Source organism: Ambystoma mexicanum, chromosome 1p, assembly GCF_040938575.1.
Source record: "Ambystoma mexicanum isolate Mex_15411 chromosome 1p, UKY_AmexF1_1, whole genome shotgun sequence".
Classification (NCBI taxonomy): Eukaryota; Metazoa; Chordata; class Amphibia; order Caudata; family Ambystomatidae; genus Ambystoma; species Ambystoma mexicanum.
In genome coordinates, this window is record NC_090921.1 from 345,040,335 (window position 1) to 345,059,530 (window position 19,196).

The following is a 19,196-nucleotide window of genomic DNA, read 5'->3' on the forward strand; positions in this document are numbered from 1 at the left end:
GGAAAGCTTGAGTTGTACAATCCCCAAAACCCTCAAAATATAAAATCCAATGAAAATAAAAAAACATAATGGTGTCTAAAGGCTATACGAGATTCTGTGTCAATTTATGTACAATGATGCAAACATAAGTCAAATTCAAATAAGATGTTTCAATGGGTTTGAGCTATTGTATTACGTTATTGATGCTTCCATGTACAGCTCAATGAAAAAGGTTAGTTCTCCCAAAAAGTCAAAAGCAGAAGCTTTGAGCCCCTATAAATCAAAAATCCAAATGTAATGCTGCATAAATCCCAGGACAGAAAAGGGAGCAATGAAAGCCCCTCTTCTTCATGAACAAGAATGCAAACAGCAATCTAGCTTGCTTGGGTCCTCAGTCCAGCTCTGCCCCACCAGCACTCTGTGATGGCCCTTAACAGTGCTACTCCCAAAAAGGTCTCTATACAATCTCTGGATTTCAAAACATGTTCCCTGAGCCATAGAGCTCATCACAGCATATTCCCCAACATATTCCCTGGGAAAAGGTACACACTCTGAAGGAGACGAGACACTTGTTCTCCGAGAATATGTTTACATAACCGCACATATCCGGCAGCCATATTAGGAGTTCATTCGGTGGCTTGGAGTAATCACAACATTGTTTATTATTTAATGGAACATCAGGGACGATTTCCATAAATTAAAACAACAACTGGATCCCAGCCCAGAATCCAGATGTACAATGTTCTCCCATGTGCCATAAAGTGATGATCTGGCTTGAAGCCCGGAAGACAGAAGATTCCTTTGCCATTGTTAATTTGTGCATAGTTCATGAATACAATTCATCTGTAACCTTTTATTGACATGTCTGCAATATATACACCCAACTAGTTAAGTCCCATGTGTGCCCTAAAAATTAGGATAAATAACAGTTTATGAAAATGCTCAGACTAAATGAATGTATTTTAGTCCAGATCAGCTAAAATACATGACACCAAACCAGAAGCGCCAAGTGGCCATGAAAAACGAAGCTATGCTTCACGAGTCCAAATAAAACAGCATAATAGGGAACAGCAAATAGTTTCAAACATTATCCAGTGGGCAAGAGCACTGCTTGCCCTAAGCAGCTCCTGTGACTGGCAGCAGCATGGGAGGTAACTACTGTTGATTTGGCTACAGTCAGTACTCTATACTAGAATGTCTGGTGCCCCGACTAGTGAGAATGTTATTCTCCTGTTAAATCAAGAGATCAGCGATGAGGCCGGGCCTGATAACGCAATTGCAGATGACTGCCCTGGGAGGCTCTGAGCAGAGGAGTATTAGGCAACACCTGGACCTTAAAATTAAATCTGCGTACATTTCAAATAAACATAGAATGCACTGAAATTAAGGAGTTTGACACACTGGTGGAATACACGGGGATAATACATCACATATGCTAGGCTGGTGAAGATAAAAAGGCGTGTGGCCCGAGGCAGTGTTGACCCAATAGCCCGTCGCCGCCAAAAAAACATTTTATGACATTTCAGAGGGGTGCCATGAGGTCTCCCGAATATATGAACTACTGCTGTCCAAGGTGGAGAAGGAAGTGACCCAGACCAGATGAGATTGGGGGGAGGATATTGGGGGAATCAATGGGGGGGGATGGTCTGTGGATCAGGGGACAGGGATACCATAAAAAAGTATCAAGGAACGTGAGTGCAACAGATCCAGTTGTATGTCACCCACAGAGCATACCCGACCACTAAAAAGAAAGCCAAGTTTAAAAAAGCTGAAACAGAGACATGTCCAAAAAGTGCGGTGAAGTTAAGGCGGGAATGGTACACATGTTCTGGGCATGCCCAGAAATAAAGGGATTCTTGGGGGGAGCTCCCATGGGCATGCATGTTGGGGGGGGAGGGGTGCCCCAGGCCGCGCAAACTTAAACATGTGCGCAAACTTAAAGACCTGGCATACATACTTGGTAAACGTAGGATAGCAATGGGCTGGAAGGCAAGCAGGAACCACAAGCAGGAAACCACAAGTGTAAGCCTGGTGGCACGATCTTCAGAAATGGGTGAATGCCGAGACTATGGAGTGGAATGAAGCAGCAAATAGAGAGGGTGAAGAAGAGGCGGAGACGTTGACCGCCTGCAAACAAATGGTAACGACTGACCGGATTGGACCGGGTACACCCCAAATAAATAAAATACTGAAATTTAAAAGTAAATTATATTTTAATGTTAAAAGGTAGTTGTACCGTGCACCGTCACCAACAGAATTGGTCCCCAGGAGCTCAGGTGAATCTGCAAACGAGAAGGTGGGGTGGGTTAGTAAGGTGAAGAGGGAGTAGGATAGTGAGAGAAGTGGTGTCCCGTTTTCAGCTTCAGTTCGGTATACACGGTGCGCTGAGCTTTGGTGCGAATATCGGATTGATGTCAGTCCTCGTGTGCTGTTGGTGTGGCGGATATGTTTTTTTGTTGCGGTGTGGTGAAATGCGTGCGGCTTGCTGTGCGATAGGTGGTTGTGTGAGGAGTATGCAGAAATTTCGAGCTTTTTGGTTAGTAGGTTATATGTCTTGCAGCTAACCTTCAAAGTATGGCTAAATGCCTAGATTTGAGAATCTTGTATGGTTGGGGGGGGGGGGCCTAGGTCTCACAATACACTACGTTTCACCGTACAACAGACTAAGATGTAGGCCACACCTAGATTTGATTGGCAAGTGGTGGAGAGGCCTAGGTTTCATAATACATTACGTTTCACCATATAGTAGGCATCAAAGTAACACCTTTTGGCAAAATGACATGAAACCAACGGAGATTTTATGCAGGGCGAGTATGGAGATGTGCCATTTGTAACTTTTACTGCAAACAAACTTTGCAGTAAAATGGCAAAGAAAGGTGAGCATGGCTGGCAGCATTGCACCAAACATGAAGGGTGCTTATAAGTTATGGTGACATGCACCATTTTACAGAAAGCACTGATAAATATTTTGTCACCTGTCATCATGGAGCGAGTGCATTTCTCTTAGGTGGAATATGTAAACTAAGGAACTCACCCTGCAGGGCTAGTGGGATTTTTCAGAATCGACAGGCGTGCTGTAAATCAGTAATTTTAACACATTCTGCAATTTTGGCGACTCACCTTTTCAGCTCTAGTTGGTACAAATATTTGAGATTAACTGGCTTGGAAGTTACTTTGCAAAGGACCCAAATCATATAGAAAAGTAATACGTAATCAACTTTATAGAAAATCGTTAAGCAACAAGGAGCATCCACGTATCTGAATTAGCCTACAATTGCCAGCAAAAAGGCACACAGAAAAAACAAAAACGTTTGTGCAATACGGTCACCTCCCGACAGCAACTGTCGAACTTTCAGCTTGGCGTTATGCAAGTTGTTAGGACAAGACTAATACTTTTTTGCATGTCAAGGTATCAGGAGTATAAGTGCTTTAAAAAGGAGTTAAATGTTCTGACCGTCTGGGAAGAAGGAAGTTAACATGAGTTTGTGGTGTCGGTTTTCCACTTGGAATGCCCCACCATAGTTTTAATCGCTTACTGCATGCATACCAACTAATACTTATTTACCAACGAGTAGTGTTAACCAGTGGCATTCAAACTTGTGTATGCTCTGCACCAGACTCCTCCCCCCCCCCCAGTAAAAATATTGTTGTCGAACTCCCACTCCGAGTAAAAACAGTGTTGCCAGGCCCCCCGAAGGATACATCGGTTAATATTTTCTATTAAAAAACAATCACTATACTCCCTATTTTGAAGAGCTCCACCCCCCACTCTGGTAATCCTTCGGGCCACCCCGTTTAAAGCCCATCATCTTAAATTGGCAGGAAAGGTGCTGGCCCAGCAGGGCACATCGTATCAGCATGCCGTCTACCAAAAGGCCCAGTGAGAGACAGCCTAGAATGTCTAGCGGCAACGGGGTAAATCCCAAAAGCGTTATGTCTGTGCATCAAACCACTTGTACCCATAAAAGAAGCCACTTGTACCCATAAAAGAAACCATCAGATCACCACGCTCCCCCTTGCCAATGTTTCGAACTATACAAAAGCAGACTTTGGTTTTTATCGTTCCAAGATTCTGCACTTCAGATTATAGTCACCGACTTTCAATACATTATAAATGGATATACAGGTTAAAAACAGAAAGAAAAACAAATAAAGTTGGGCGCAAATATGAACAGTTGAGCATGTGCTTAGTGAATTCAGTTCACCACTGGGATGGGAAAAGGCATCTAAGGAAGGCCACAAAGACATTAGCACATGCCTCACAATTATTTTTCTGCTATATAAAAACATAGGGAGCATAAGCAGAACTACTCGTATCAGACAAGCTTTAACCCCAGACAAGTCCCGACATCCCCTCAGAGGGGCTTCAGTTGTATAAAATCGCGAAATGACCCACCCACCAACAAAAAGAAAATCAGCAGCATGCATAGCATACTCTCACTGAGTAACTACTCAGTGTCCCATCAGCATCATCCTCAACGTACATGTTCCCAGTTTTTAAAAAGGGGGAAGAAGTCCCACAAACCGACGATGTGACGATTATGGTGGTAGAAGACCTTTAACGACGCTTCCATACAAACGATTTCACTTACCTCAATTTTGTTTGAGCCATCGCAAATTATAGGTGTTTGAGCCTGCAGGGAACAAACAAGAAAATTAGTTAATGAACTGAACTTACTTCGTGGATTCCAAGCATATGAATAAATTCTTATAATTTCCAAGATCGGTTATTGCGTTTACGAGCAATAACCTAGCCTGACCCTGGTCTAAAAGGATGACTTTAGAGACCATCCTGGGGTCATCTGATGATCATCGAACTACACTCGAAGTCATTCCCACATCATCAGACGTCATCACGCTGTTAAAGTCATCAGCAAATATCTCAGAATGGTGGGTGATGATTTGGGGATGAGCTTAGGGTGACTTAATGAATATGCTAACATCATCCCCATTTTAGAAAACTCTTTGTTCCTGATGCTTTTAGGATGACCTACTGATCACTTCAAGAGATTGTACGTTTGTCCCAGATGATTTGGGGATGACCTGCTGATTACTTCAAGAGCACTGCCATGAAACAGGTTTGTTCTTGATGATTTGGGGATGACTTACTGATTACTTCAGAACAGTGACATTGTGTTGTGCCTTATGGTCGCTTAGAGACCACTGTGACATTGTGTTGTGCCTTATGGTCGCTTAGAGACCACTGTGACATTGTGTTGTGCCTACCACTGTGACATTGTGTTGTGCCGTATGGTCGCTTAGAGACTGTGTTGCCCAACTGATACTGCATCTAACCCACTCTCGCCTACCCACCTCAATATGTATGCCACACATACATTGTACCTCTTCATAGGCTTAGTACACACCTTACTGACCAGTAGTACTGACTACTCTATGCCCGCAGGGCAACCCAACAACCATATCATGGAACCTAGACACACCACCACACATGCTACTCCCCCCGAGATCATACTCAGAACACGGACATTCCCATTAGCATTCCCCTCAACACCAATGCAGGTAACACTCAGGAACTTACGCATAAGCTCTCGCACTCACACCTAGACCTGGCCACCATACACCATCACCCATAAACACCCTAACAGTGCTCCAAAGCTCGCTCCAACCTCACATGACCAGCATAAAGTCGGACACCACTTGACTAGCAAGCCTACACACACTACCAAAAAGTCCATCACTAGTACCGACCTCAAGCCACCACAACCAAAAAAGTTCCAACACCTTAGATGTGCGTTATTAAATGTTCGCTCACTCAACGCCCACGGTTTAGAAGTTAATGACATTATTACCAACCAGGACCTAGATATGTTAGCCATAACAGAAACATGCCTGCATTCTGCCGCTTGCCCGACTATCAGCTTAGCTGTTACATCAGGATACTCGATCCTAAGACAGGATAGATTAACCAAAATAGGAGGTGGAGTTGCACTGATTTTCAAAGACACCTTAGCCTTAAGACAGACTCCCACCTCCGGGGAAGACACCATTGACATCCTCTCAGCCAAACTTACCCTCTCTCCCAAAAATACTGTAAACATTCAAGTCATATATAGACCCCCAGGAGCTGCTAATAACTTCAAAGGCATAGTCAACCATCTTCTTGGAAAAAACATCAAACAAACTTCCAAAACACTGTTTCTAGGAGACCTAAACCTTGGTTATAATGATAAACTCGACAAAGAAGCTACCACTCTCGCAAGAAACCTCACATATCTAGGATTCACACAAATAGTCGCTGCCCCGACCCATAATAAAGGCCGTATCTTAGACTGGGTGGCAGATCACAACTGTGGATCCACTCTCAACTCTAACACAGCCCTTCCATGGTCTGATCACAACTGCCTCCAATTCTGCATCCCCATATCATCTTACTCCAAACCTCTAAAACATGCACCGGCCACATTTTATCAAAGCGTCCAATTTATCAAAGAGAGGTTTGGTAAAAAGATTATAGAGGGTGGGAGCTAAAACATGCACCGGCCACACTAGCCAGAAGTGCCAAAAAACGTACAGCAGACAATATACATCCCTTTCTCAACACCCCTTGCCTAGCACCCCCGTTCTCCTCCAACCCCAACACTCTAGCAGAGATCTTCAAAAACACCCTCGCCCTGGCCATCAACACCGAAGCCCCTCTTGAAAACAAAAAAGAAAAGAAATCGTTTCACTCTAACTCATGGTTCACGGATGACCTACTAAATCTTCGCCAATGTAAGCGCCAAGCCCTCAAAACATGGCAGGCCAATCCCTGTGAGGCCACCAAAGTAGACTTTCTTTGGATCTCTAAAAAATACAAAAATGCCATATTCAAGGCGAAGTCAGAAACCTACAATAAACGTATCATGGAAGCCAACTCCCACTCAAAAGAACTTTTCACCATCTTTAAAGAGCTCACTATCCCCCCAACCTGCACAGATGAGATTGTTAAGGATGAAGCCTGGTGCAATAGCATCCAAACAGCAATGTTAAATAAAATAGACCTTCTCCAAAATAAAATAGCAGAACACTTTAAGGCTCTACACCCCCAACAGACCCTCTCCGTCAATACCGCCAAAGAAAAGCAAACCTCAAAATTCAATTTTTCGCCAATCACCGAGTCGGACACTCTCCACATCCTTAACAGCTCAAACCATCTCAATGCAAAGGCGACATTAGCCCCCCCAACATAATTAAAGAATGTGCGGCACCCCTCGCACCGATCATCACAGCATTCATTAATGCCTCATTCAAGACGGGTAATGTCTCCGACAGCCTTAAAGAGGCGTGGGTACGCCCGCTCTTAAAGAAACCAACCTTGGACCCCGCCCAACCTAACAATTACCGGCCCATTACAACGGTTCCATTTCTCCTAAAAATCCTAGATAAAGCTGCACACATGCAGATACAGGCCTACCTGGAAAACAGCTCTGTCCTAGGTAAAAGGCAGTCCGGATTCCGTAAAGGTCATGGCACTGAAACCGCTTTACTAGATCTGAAGAATCAAATCACCCTAACCCTAGATATCCTAGACCTTTCGGCGGCATTTGATTTAGTCGATCATGCCATTCTCACGAACCATCTAACTCAGGCCGCTCATTTCTCCAAACAAGCCACAAACTGGATTACCTCCTTCCTCGAAGGTAGAGTGATGAAAGTGTTTTCCAATATAGCCAACGCAGAGTTTACCACCAACAGGTATGGAGTCCCTCAGGGTTCATGTACAGCACCCACCCTGTATAATCTTTTTACCAAAACTTTCTTTGATAAATTGGACGCACTTGGGATCACATACACCAACTACGCTGACGATACCCAAGTACTCCTCCCGCTCACAGGACGCTACCTTCAGGACGCAGCCACCCTCCAGAATATATACGCCACCATCCAAGCATGGATGGCCATGAACGGCCTAGGTCTTAACGGTGATAAGACCGAAATTCTCATCCTTGGCCAAAAATCCACTCTCAAGAATCTCGACCCACTCTACACAAACTTCTGCATAGACAATTGTGTCATCCCAGCTCTACCTTCTGTTAAAACACTAGGAGTCCACATTGACGCATCACTATCCATGGACAAGCAAGTCAACTCCATTGTCTCTGCCTCCGCCCTGAGCACTAAGCTCATTAATGCCATTAAACCTTTCCTAACCAAAGATAATTGCTTATCTATTGCCAGAGCCACCATTGGAGCCAAGATAGAATATTGTAATGCGCTATTGGCTGGCACTTCCAACACCAATCTCAATAAACTCCAAACAACACAAAATAATGCACTAAGAGGAGCCCTCAATATACCTAAACGGGACCACATCGCGCAAGCCAGAAAGGCAGCACATTGGCTACCTGTCAAAGAGCGCATTACATTCAAAATACTTACCACTGCACACAAATGTATTAACCTATCCGCACCCTCATACCTGTCTGATACTCTAGTCAGATCGCACTCCACTAGACCAACCAGACAATGCCACACCAACCAGCTTAGGGTCCCACGCATCAAACGAGCTAGAGCAGGTGGAATAAGCTTCCCATACATTGCCCCGAAGCTATGGAACGCACTACCTAGCACACTCAGAGCAGAAACCTCTCTCACTGCCTTCCGAAAAAAACTGAAAACCACCTTGTTCAACTAGCTCCTCCTACGACATCATCTCCTCTTCCTCTCCTATCTTCTCCTTACTACTCTCTTGCAACTAAGTAATGACTTCATTGTATGTATAACAAGTCATGTCTGTAACAAGCGCCACGATGCCCTACGGGCTGCATGTGCGCTTAACAAATTCGAATAAATAAATAAGTTTGTAGGATGATATGCAGACCAATACAGATTGTCAGTCTGCTTTTGCTTAGTTGCACTTATGCTGAATGATCCCCCACCATGGCAAAGGTACAGCTTGAGACTATGTTGAGCCAAAGTGGAAGCCAGAGGCCTAAACATAGCATGCATCCGTGAGAATCATTTGCCATCCCAGTCAAAGGCAGACACCTATCACCCTCACAAGCCCCCAATGTGGCATGGATAAAGCCTGAGACTATGTTGGGCCAAAGTGGAAGAAAGAGGCCTAAACATAGCATGCACCCACTGGGTGAGAATCCTTTGCCATCCCAGTCAAAAGCAAGAACCCAGCACCCTCACAATCAATACATTTTCATGCGGACTTGTTAGGTACGAATTGGTGTAGTCCCAATGTGTGAGACTACACAACACTTATCTGCTTGGTATTAGGTAAGCCCACCTTTTGGTATAGGTCTGAACTACACAGGTTGGCAGTGTGACTGAGCAGCCAGGCCTAGCTCAAGAGGGATAACTGAGCTGTAGAGCTGTACAAATGAAATCTGTAAATACAAGTAACCAAGTAACACTTCCACTCAAGGTTTCAGTTATAAATAGTTGTTTATTTAATTAACATCAATTTTTAAATAAGCGTTCTTTAGAAAGGCAATTCATGTAACAATGTAAATATACTTTAAAATTACTTTTCAGAATCAGAGCAAGTTAGTGGATAATCTTTGGACATGCTTCATACACAATTGCTACACCCTGGCGTGACTTCAATCACAAGGACAGTAATGGCCTTTATGTATCACACTAGGTTGCAGAAAGGAAAGGTTTAAGGAAGGAAAAAGGTAAACAGGTTCTATACAGGTCGATATAATATCAAAACACGGAAAGCATTTCAATCGCTTCTGGGAAAGCAGAGGGTTATGAGTTTGTCCCTGGCGAGTGATCGTACAAAGTTGCCAGTGGCACTTCCACCAGCTCTTCTCTCCTCCATTGCTATCGTTTGTGGGAGGACCCACAAAACACTCAAACCTTCCATGGAGCGGGACACGGAGTAGGACGCAGAGTAGCACAGTCCCGGAGTCAGCAGGAGGCCGAGGTGGCCAGGGCGCCATGGACGAGGCGCAGCCTTTGAGCCCTGTATCCCCTATCTCTCCTGACAGTGAGCCGAAACGCTGCCTACGGAGCAACGTTATCCCTCCAACACGTCCTGAGAAAACCGCTTTAGCCTCTCCGGTGAAGAGAGACAAGAACAAGAACAACGTTCCTGCTGGAGGAGCGTCTTCGGCTCATCTGAGGAATACAAGCTCCTCACACACTCCGCTCCCATCGTTGCACCCTTCTATTTTCAACCCCGGAAGTATCCTCGTCTGCGAGGAGCTCGAAAATCACATGCATCCCAGCAACTTTTGCCCCCAGGAAGGATTTGGCCACATCCAAATGTCTACGGCAGCTGGAGACGGTCCCGGTTCAACCAGGGAGCCGGCCAAACATCTAGGGAACTTACTGCAAATTGGTGAACTCTCGTGCACGCTATCCATCTCTGCAGCAGCCGCGTTCATTGCAGCGGCTGCGTCTGTGTCTGGGTGTAGCCAGGGTCGGAGTCCCGCTTCGGCGAGAGGGATTACAGCCGCGGCCGTCAGAGGACGCCCAGCTTGACACCACAGGCTGCACAGACACAGTCAGGTGGCCAATGCTCAAACCCACTGAAAATGGAAACATAAATGACATTAACAGCCGACACGATCCTGGCCACAGTTCTGACAGTTCAGAACGGCCCGCCCCAACAATATTCCAGGCAACGGCTAGAATACACGCCAAACCCCTACCTGTTGGCGGACTGCCCCCCTTGGACGGCATCACCAGCGCAGGGGGGGGGTCCACAGCCTCCTATCAACGACTTACCACAGGACAGCGCTGGCCCTACATTGGCCACCCCGCCTCCTCAAGCTACCCTAAAGAACACTGTCATCACGGAATCTGGTGACCCTTCAAGTCCGGCTCAAGAGACCTTACCACAAAATGGACACTCCTCCCTTCCATGGCCAAGGAAAATAACTTGTAATAAAAACAAAACCGGAAAAACAAAAGGGGGAAAGGCCAGTGAAAACCAACTATTAAGAGCCAACACTGGCAGTAAAACCAAAGGGAAAAAACTCTATACCAGTAGACGGCAGAAAACACAATCAGAATTCAGGCAAGAAAAACAACATAGGGAAACAAGCCCTCTCAAACGCATCGATTTCGAGTGCTCTCTTCAACCTCTTTAAAAAACAACAATGTAAACGTAAACTAAACGTTGAGTCTGAACTCTCAGATGCAGACATATTGGAGGTCCTGGAAAAAACATTCCCAGCACCAAAGCTAAGAAAAACAGACAATTCAAACATTACGCCTCCCACAACAGTTCCTATCCAACCATCCAACACAACGCCATGCGTCTTGCCAGCAAGTGTCTCGCCAGGTCCTGAACAGATACCCAAGCTCATGCAACCAGAAACTCAAGATCAGTTTATCGAGCCAAAAATGTCAACATTGTCTTCTGATACCACATATGTTGAAGCTATCGAAGAAGTAACACAGTCTCTCAGAGAGCAAATCAGCAAACCAATGGCCACTCCAATACAACAAATCGTGGAACAGCAACGTCAAGAGATCATTGCAGGGCATTTAATGAGCCCCCAACCGTGGGCAAACATCCATTTACAAAGACCACTGTGGCAGCAAATCATTGACACGCCATCCAGCCAATGTGAGCTCAAGCAGCAACGAACATCCCTTGACGCCAACAAGATCAAAGGCAGTTCAACAGAAGGCACCCCCAGTGGAAACTTCATCGGTCTTTCCCGATTCAACAATGGACCATGCTTTAGTGAAAAACAGACGTTATAGGGACCTTTCAGGTGATCCCCATAAAGGGTCACCCAAAAAGAAGCCTGACATGACAACAAACATGTCAGCTATCACCATAGCTCTGACACCCTTCTGTAAATTATATGAAGCTATTAACGATGCCACAAAAGACAAAACATCGATCCTAGCAACAATCCAGTCTAAACTCATCTTTATGGAGGGGTACATAACGGAAGCAGAAGCAAAACAGGGCATCGTCTAGGCCAATTGGGAAGCAAAGCTGGCTGGCTTAGAACTAAAACAGAGCGACGCCATTCAAACTATTCAAGTCCAAACAATGAAATCAGAGAAGGCTTCCCACACTGATGAAACTATTACCCAAGGCAGCCTGACTCCAATCTTTAACAAATTAGTCACCAACAGCGCAAGGTCATTACAACATCCACTAGCCCCACGAAAAAGAATGCAGGGTCTAGTCACGTAAAGAAACAAAACCTAGTCTTACAGCAGGCAGGCGCAAAGCAAACAGCCACCGCTAAAGTAAAGCCTGCAGGTCCAAACAGGATGACAGAGGAATCAATATTGCCCAAAAAAAAAAAAAAAACACAGCAAGTAACCAAACCAGAAGAGGCACCAGTGTTTATTGACCTCAGTAAATCACTTCGATCACTGGCTGAATTTCAGGCATCAAGTAGCCTGGTGGACTTATCGCAACATTTACACTCGGATGAATCTTCTACTAGATCCCAGGCTCAGAATAGCCTGAAGACAACCATGGCCATCAGCAACGACACTCACACAGAGACTCAGGTGTCCCCAGCTGTGAAAAAAAAAAAAAACTCAGCTGCTTGTCGGGGTCACCCTACCAGAAAGTGACAGAAAATTATCAAGAAAAAAAACACGCCCAGAGGACATCGATCCACGAAGAAGAATCGCCATGTATAGGCAGTCCCTCCACTTACGACGAAATGCCATCCAAAAGGCTGCGGCATAACCTGCCAGATGAAGGACAAACAGCATACAGACCACTCTATTAGCACTGAAAAAAACCCTAGGGGGACAGGAGTCTTCAAACTAGAACAAGTATCAAGCAGATCTGCCTGCATGATACTAAACAGAAAAACGGTGCTGAAAAAACTGAACAAAATCGAGTCTTTGAGATCACTAAAAACGAGACTAAAAAAAGACTTCGCTTTTTAATCCCTATGGTAGGGCTCAATCAAGCGAAGGCATTTCTCCACATAAAATCTCGGGCCCTGCTAGTAATCCCTGTGGAAGCCTACAACGATCTTAAGCAAGCTGGCTAGTTATTAACGGAACTTGGAAACCCTCAGACCGAATCACGAAAAGGACGTCAAGATGAAGGGTGGGCCCATAAAACCCATTACATCTCCAAAACCCAAGACCTCTACAATAATAGACATGGCAGAAAGGATTCCGTCCCATCACCCAAGACCTTACATGGTTCATTCAGAAAGGTGCTTCTCTTCCAACAGCAATGACATTCCGGTGAAGGCTTCATCAAGGCTTGTCACACAAGGATCCGACAAAACAGACCATCATTCCAGTTCGCTACGTCCCAATTGGCCATCATAAATCTATTGGAATCCCCATAAAACTTCAACTACAATCTTCTGCAACCATGTAGCAGACGCCATTGACAAGATACGAATGGATCAGAACACAACTCATATATTCATTTGTGGAGATCTGAATGCAAAATGTAATCCGGGAAACACCGATCTGCTTAAATCTAATCATAAATTCTCGACGGAAGAAAGAGGAACCGCATGGATGTCCTTGATGAACTCACGGAACTTCCAAAACGTGGCATGGCTGAAACCCTGGGAAAAGATCATCCCAACGTGGGAGCGCGAAAACTCCAAGGCAAATCTTGACTATCTTTTTGTATTAGATAGCCTACTGTAACTTATTGAATCTTTTGAAGTAACCCGGACCACAGAAAGCAATCATAACCTGCTCTATGACGTGGACGTCGGCACATCCCGAGGGCAAACTATTTCTTCCATCAATGGAGTCAAACAACCAGCAAACCAGACTTCGCCTGACCGCTGCCAACATCAGGACCATCAAAGACAAATATGAAAGAAACATCATAAACAAACCGAAAGAAATAGAAGGACCAGACTACCTCCCTTTTCTATTAAAATACAAGGTGGAACCAAAGGGAAGCAAAGCAACAGGTAGAAAGCATAAACATGAGTATGATCGAACTCTGGTGGAAAGAAGAAAGCGCCTGAGGCAAGCGAAAAAGAAAAGCAAAAATCGAGAATTCTGAACCCTCTTGGCTAAAATGGCAACTTGAAGTAAACAGCTACAAATCATGGCTACACAACCATAGATGTTCAATGTATCAAAATGACGCAGAGATCATGTTGATAACACTAAGCACCAAAAAATCTAGTGACTTTTGGGAACTCATCAAGAATACAGGCAAGACGCAAGAAAACCAATTGGCCAAATCGGTCACTGATTAACTTTTTTGAAAAGTTATTCACAGCCCCCCTGGCTCAGACTCCACCACCAACACACAAGAGCAGCAGTCCGTGTATCAACTTAGCCGCAGAGGATGACATCAGGGACGTTATTAAACGTCTAAAATCCTCCAGAGCCCCAGGTCCAGATGGTCTTTCCAACATTGACCTCAAGCAAAACCTGGACGAATGGACAATATTTATCAGTATCTTATTCCAGCACTGCAGTTCATAAAAAGCAATCCCGATTTCTTGGTCCCATTCAGTAATAGTCCCACTGGTCAAACGTGGCAACAGAGAAGAGCCAATGAACTATCGGCCAATAGCATTATTGGACATCATTGGAAAAATCTTTGCAACACTACTACTCAAGCATTTCCAATCCTGGGTAAAATCATCGCCAGCAAATGATCCATTCCAGATAGGCTTCTTAAAAAAGGGTGGAACATCTGTAAACATCCTGATGTTGAATCTAAATCTAAAGTCAAGCAGGGGGCCCCCCCCAACAGTGTTTCTAGCCTTCATAGACCTTTCATAGGCATTTGATAGGCCTTTGACAGAGTGGACAGGCGTATTCTTTGGTCTGAGCGAAATATTAGACCCAATTATGGCACTTCATACCGCAACTAAACGTCGGGTGCGACTGAACCACCAAGGCCTGTTGTCAAAAGAGATTCCATCAGAGCGCGGGGTTAAACAGGGCTGCCCGTTAGCCCCGGCCCTCTTCATCAGCTTCTTGGGCGACTTCAAGGATACAGAAAAATCAATTCGAGCTTTCCCTCCAAAAACAGGAAACACCAATGTGTACGGTTTACTTTACGCTGATGATCTTATCTTGTTAGACCAGACTGAAGTTGGCTTACAGCGACAACTCACAAACCTGGTGCAGTACATGGGTACAAACAACCTAGAAATTAAACTAAAAACCAAAATCATGATCCTCGAAAAAGGTCATTCGAATAGTAGACGCAACAGAGGATGGTATCTGGAAAACACCAAGATCGAAGTGGTCACCCATTTCAAATACCTGGGTGCAACAATCGATAGCTCAGCGCACGAGTCAACAATGCAGAAGTCTTTGTGGGAAAAATCTAGGAACGTTGCGGCTCAGATGAGAGCAATTGACAAACAATATGGTAAATTCTCATTGGTTCCAGTTATCCAATTCTACAAAGGCAAAGTCGTTCCAGGCATAACTTATAGGATAGGGGCAACACTTACCATGCCAGACACAATCTGGTCTAAATTGGAAGGGCTACTGTGGAGATCAGTCCTTGGTCTTCCAAACTCGGTCTCAATCGCAAGCATCAGGCGTGACCTGGGTCTGTTGTCTTTACCATCAACAATTGAACAGAGTGCTATGCAACTCTTTAGAAAAACTCTTCTTCCGGACACTCTCAATCTACAAGATCATTGCAACAGAGCTTACCATCGGGCACACCAATATTCTAAACACCTGGGCCAAGAAACAGCAAGCAAAATTAGAAGAATTGGCATGCACCGAAGATGACCTTGTAAGGAACTCCCAGAGAATAAAATATAAAATGGAACTACAGGACTGGATCAACACAGTTGATAAAGCCCAGGCGAACAAATTAACAAAGCATCTGCCGCCCAGCTTCAACAAGCTCAAAGTTCCATTGCCATACTGTATCAAATTCCCAGACAAAGGCCTCATGAAGATCTTTTTAATAGCACGCTTGAATCTACTTCCTACGTGCAAAATTCTCTCCATCAGACTTCAGTCTGGGTCTAAGGATTGCAGATTATGTGCTACACCAGACGAGTCTGAAAATCTAAGACACTTGCTGATGCACTGCCCAGCACTGAATCTGGAAAGGGCAGCCTACTTGTCACCCCTTGGGATGGACTCCTCGATCTTGGAAGATGTCTGGTGGAACAGATTACTGTCCGGAGAAAACATCAAATGGACTAATACTGCAGCAAAACTATTTGACATCACTTTCAAAAAAATCTCTCACGCTGAATATGTGATCTGACGATCGTCACGCGCATGCAACTTTCTGTCTATAGAGAATCACAACGAATAGTTCTTCCTTGTAAAAATCACAATGTGATTATACACAAGTAATTAAAAAAAAATTAAAAAATGAATAAACAGGTTCTCAGTATATGTGAGGACAACTAAATCTTCCAATGAAATCTAGATAAGCTTTTCCCAGCAGTTACAGTCTAAAACAAGTTACTACCTATGAGGGACAAACCATATCAAAGTCAGTGGGCTAGAAGAGTCTGCAGGGAGCCAGGACAGCCAAAATCAATTTGAAACAGTCTTTGGAGCAGAGGTACTTCTTAGAATCAAACGGCTTGCACAAAGTTAGAGAGTTTGTTAGAAAATCACTCGTAGGGTCAAACTGTGAAAACAGTTGGAATCAACTCTAAAAGTAAGCCACTGCAATTCCCAACTGAGAAAAACAAGGCTACAAGACAGTGAGGTAAGTACTCCAAGTCTAAACAGTACCACTGGTTTGAAGAAGAGTGGTCCAGCTGGCTCATGTCCTGCTACAGCATTACAGACCCTGTGTGCCTGAGCCTCAGTTGTGGGGACAAGAGGGAGTACATCTGTAGGGCTCCTGCGGTGGTACTTCGGAGGTCATTGGGAGCTACGGGCTCTTTTTGGTTTCAGCGCTTAGTAAACAGCACTGTTGCTGATATCTGGTACCGGTTGGGCTTCCTTCACTCCTTGGGTCTGGTGAGGGGACTCTAGCTCTGGTCGTCCTGCTTCTGGAGGGTCCTTAGGAGACTCCTGGAGCTTCTAGCCGGATTTCAGACGTTTCACTCGACTACGGATTACTCGACCCATGGCACTTGGTTCTTGCAGCAATGAAGAAGTACAGCCAGACAGGGAAGATGGTCCAGTGGAGTTCGTCTCTGGGTTAGTTGATCCCACTAACCCAGGGGGAGAAGTCATCCATTCCGAAGCTTCTCTGTCTGAAAAGGGAGTTTCAGCACAGCAGCAGGGCTTCACCAGGCAACTCAAAGGTCCAGAGGATGCAGCAAGCTTCGTTCACGGTTTCTTCGTCGGGTGTTTCTCCCAGTGGTCGACTCTGCCTCTAGTCCCAAAACCCTCACTTTTAAGCAGATTTCTCCCATTCATGCACAGCCTAGGCTGTCAATGACACATCAGGGTCGCTGTCCTGAAAGGACAGCCAACCAGCCAGCCTTTCAGGACTGGTTGCGTTTAGGCATTCCTAGAGACAAAAGGACAGGGGAGTTTCGGGACCCTCACTCACATCCTGTCCTTCCAGACACACTGGAAACAGAGGCGGGCCTCAGGGCTGAAGTGCGCCAAAGGAAAGACAAACAAAAGGACTCCAATCTGTCCGATGCACAGAGTAAAACCCAAGAAAGACCTCACAAACAGAAAATTGCAAAAAAAGAAGACAGGGGCAGTTTTTATAAAACGGTCACCCCTGGGTGCTATAATGCAGCTGAGGGTTCAGCCTGCTGTAGAAAAGCACAATGGTAGGAAAAATTAAACCACTGCCACTAGCCATTTAAAAGTAGGGAGGGCAACATACAGATGTTACATGAGAATGTGGGATAAGGAGCTACTAGGTAACCCCCCAGCACTCCACTTAAGATAGTGTGTGCTGGACCCACAAAGAGAAAAAGGTAAGTAAAGTCAATTTCACTTTACTATTCTTGGGAATAGTGGTTTACACAAGGAAAAGGTATTTTAAACCTTATGAGAAATCTAAAGGATTTCTCAGTGACACTGCACTGAAGGTGCTGTGTGTCCCCATACAAAATGTAGATGCACGTGGAGTTTGTCAGACTCCCAAAACAGTAAACACATAATCCAAAGGTCAAAACACATGAGGCAGTGGGAAAAGGGTCTCACTCACTCCAGGGTTAAAATTTAAAAGTCCTACAGTCCAGCAAAAGAGCTTGGGGTCTCTAAGGTTGAAGGGAATTAGCACAGAAATGAGAATTCTCCCCAAAATCACTGCACCAATATATGGCAGTATTCACATGCACTCCTTCACACATTATTCATGTTTGCACAAAATCCAATAATCAACAACCATAAAGAAAAGTACCTCCAGGATAAAAATTAAAAAAAAAGAAAAACGGTCCAAAAAAGAAAGAAGCAATAAACAAATGGAACCACAAAGTCCCATCAACCGAGGTCTCAACTACCCACAACCTACCAAATACAAGCAACAAGAAACCACAAACAGCAACGATTAAACCCAAAAGACCATGAAAAACACCAATCGAAAGAGGACGCCCACCAAGGAACACAACCCACGCATCATGCCTCGTCACAAGAAAGACAAAGAAGTCAGAAAAGACAACAGAAATAATAAGAAATCCCAAACCACTCACGAAGGCACGGACCAGCATGATCCCACAACCCCAAAAAACTTGACAGACATCTGAGATGGCCCAAGGAGACATACAAATAACAGAGCAAAGAGAGACTACAATGCTCACTACCTGTCCACATACGACAACGTGGTAAACAAAAACAGCACAGCAACAACGAATCGACAGCCAACAAGCTTCACGAATACAGACCCAACCAGGACACAAACGGATGACAACTAATAAACCATAACAACCCGGTCTCCACCATGGACAATAGCCCAACCAGAACAAACAAATTGTAAACCATCACACTCACTCTACACCCCCTTTATCACCAAGGCTGGAACAACAGAGGGGTAGCTACCCTATTTACCACCCGGAAACAAACCAACCCCACTATAAACCTTATCGGTCTACTCGACAAAGAGACTGACCAACAAAGAACCACCCCACCCAAAAGACTCAACCGGGAAAAACCCACCTGGAAAGGAAACCCAACACACCGGTCAGAACAATACTAACAACAACACAAAAGGTAAATCCAGCAAACTACACTGCAGCCTCCTCAACATTAGATCCATGGCAAACCACTCAACAGAAATCAATGACCTCCTAAGCGAAGGAGGCACAGACGTGCTCTTCCTTACTGAAACCTGGCTATCAGATAACTATAAAGGCATCGCGAACGAAGCAATACACGACAATTATAAATTAATACACGCCAACAGAGAAAACCGAAGAGGAGGTAGA

At 44.7% G+C, this 19,196-nt stretch overlaps 1 protein-coding gene across 1 annotated transcript in view; it reads right to left on the reverse strand.

Annotated features, from left to right (window-relative positions):
* Window positions 1-19,196, reverse strand: part of LOC138569989 (spindlin-W-like) — a 125,407-nt gene that overhangs the window by 104,869 nt on the left and 1,342 nt on the right. The window contains exon 2 of the mRNA XM_069648494.1: window positions 4,572-4,613. Coding sequence (XP_069504595.1) covers window positions 4,572-4,591 — 20 coding nt within the window. The 5' untranslated portion in view covers window positions 4,592-4,613. The remainder of the gene's footprint in view (window positions 1-4,571; window positions 4,614-19,196) is intronic.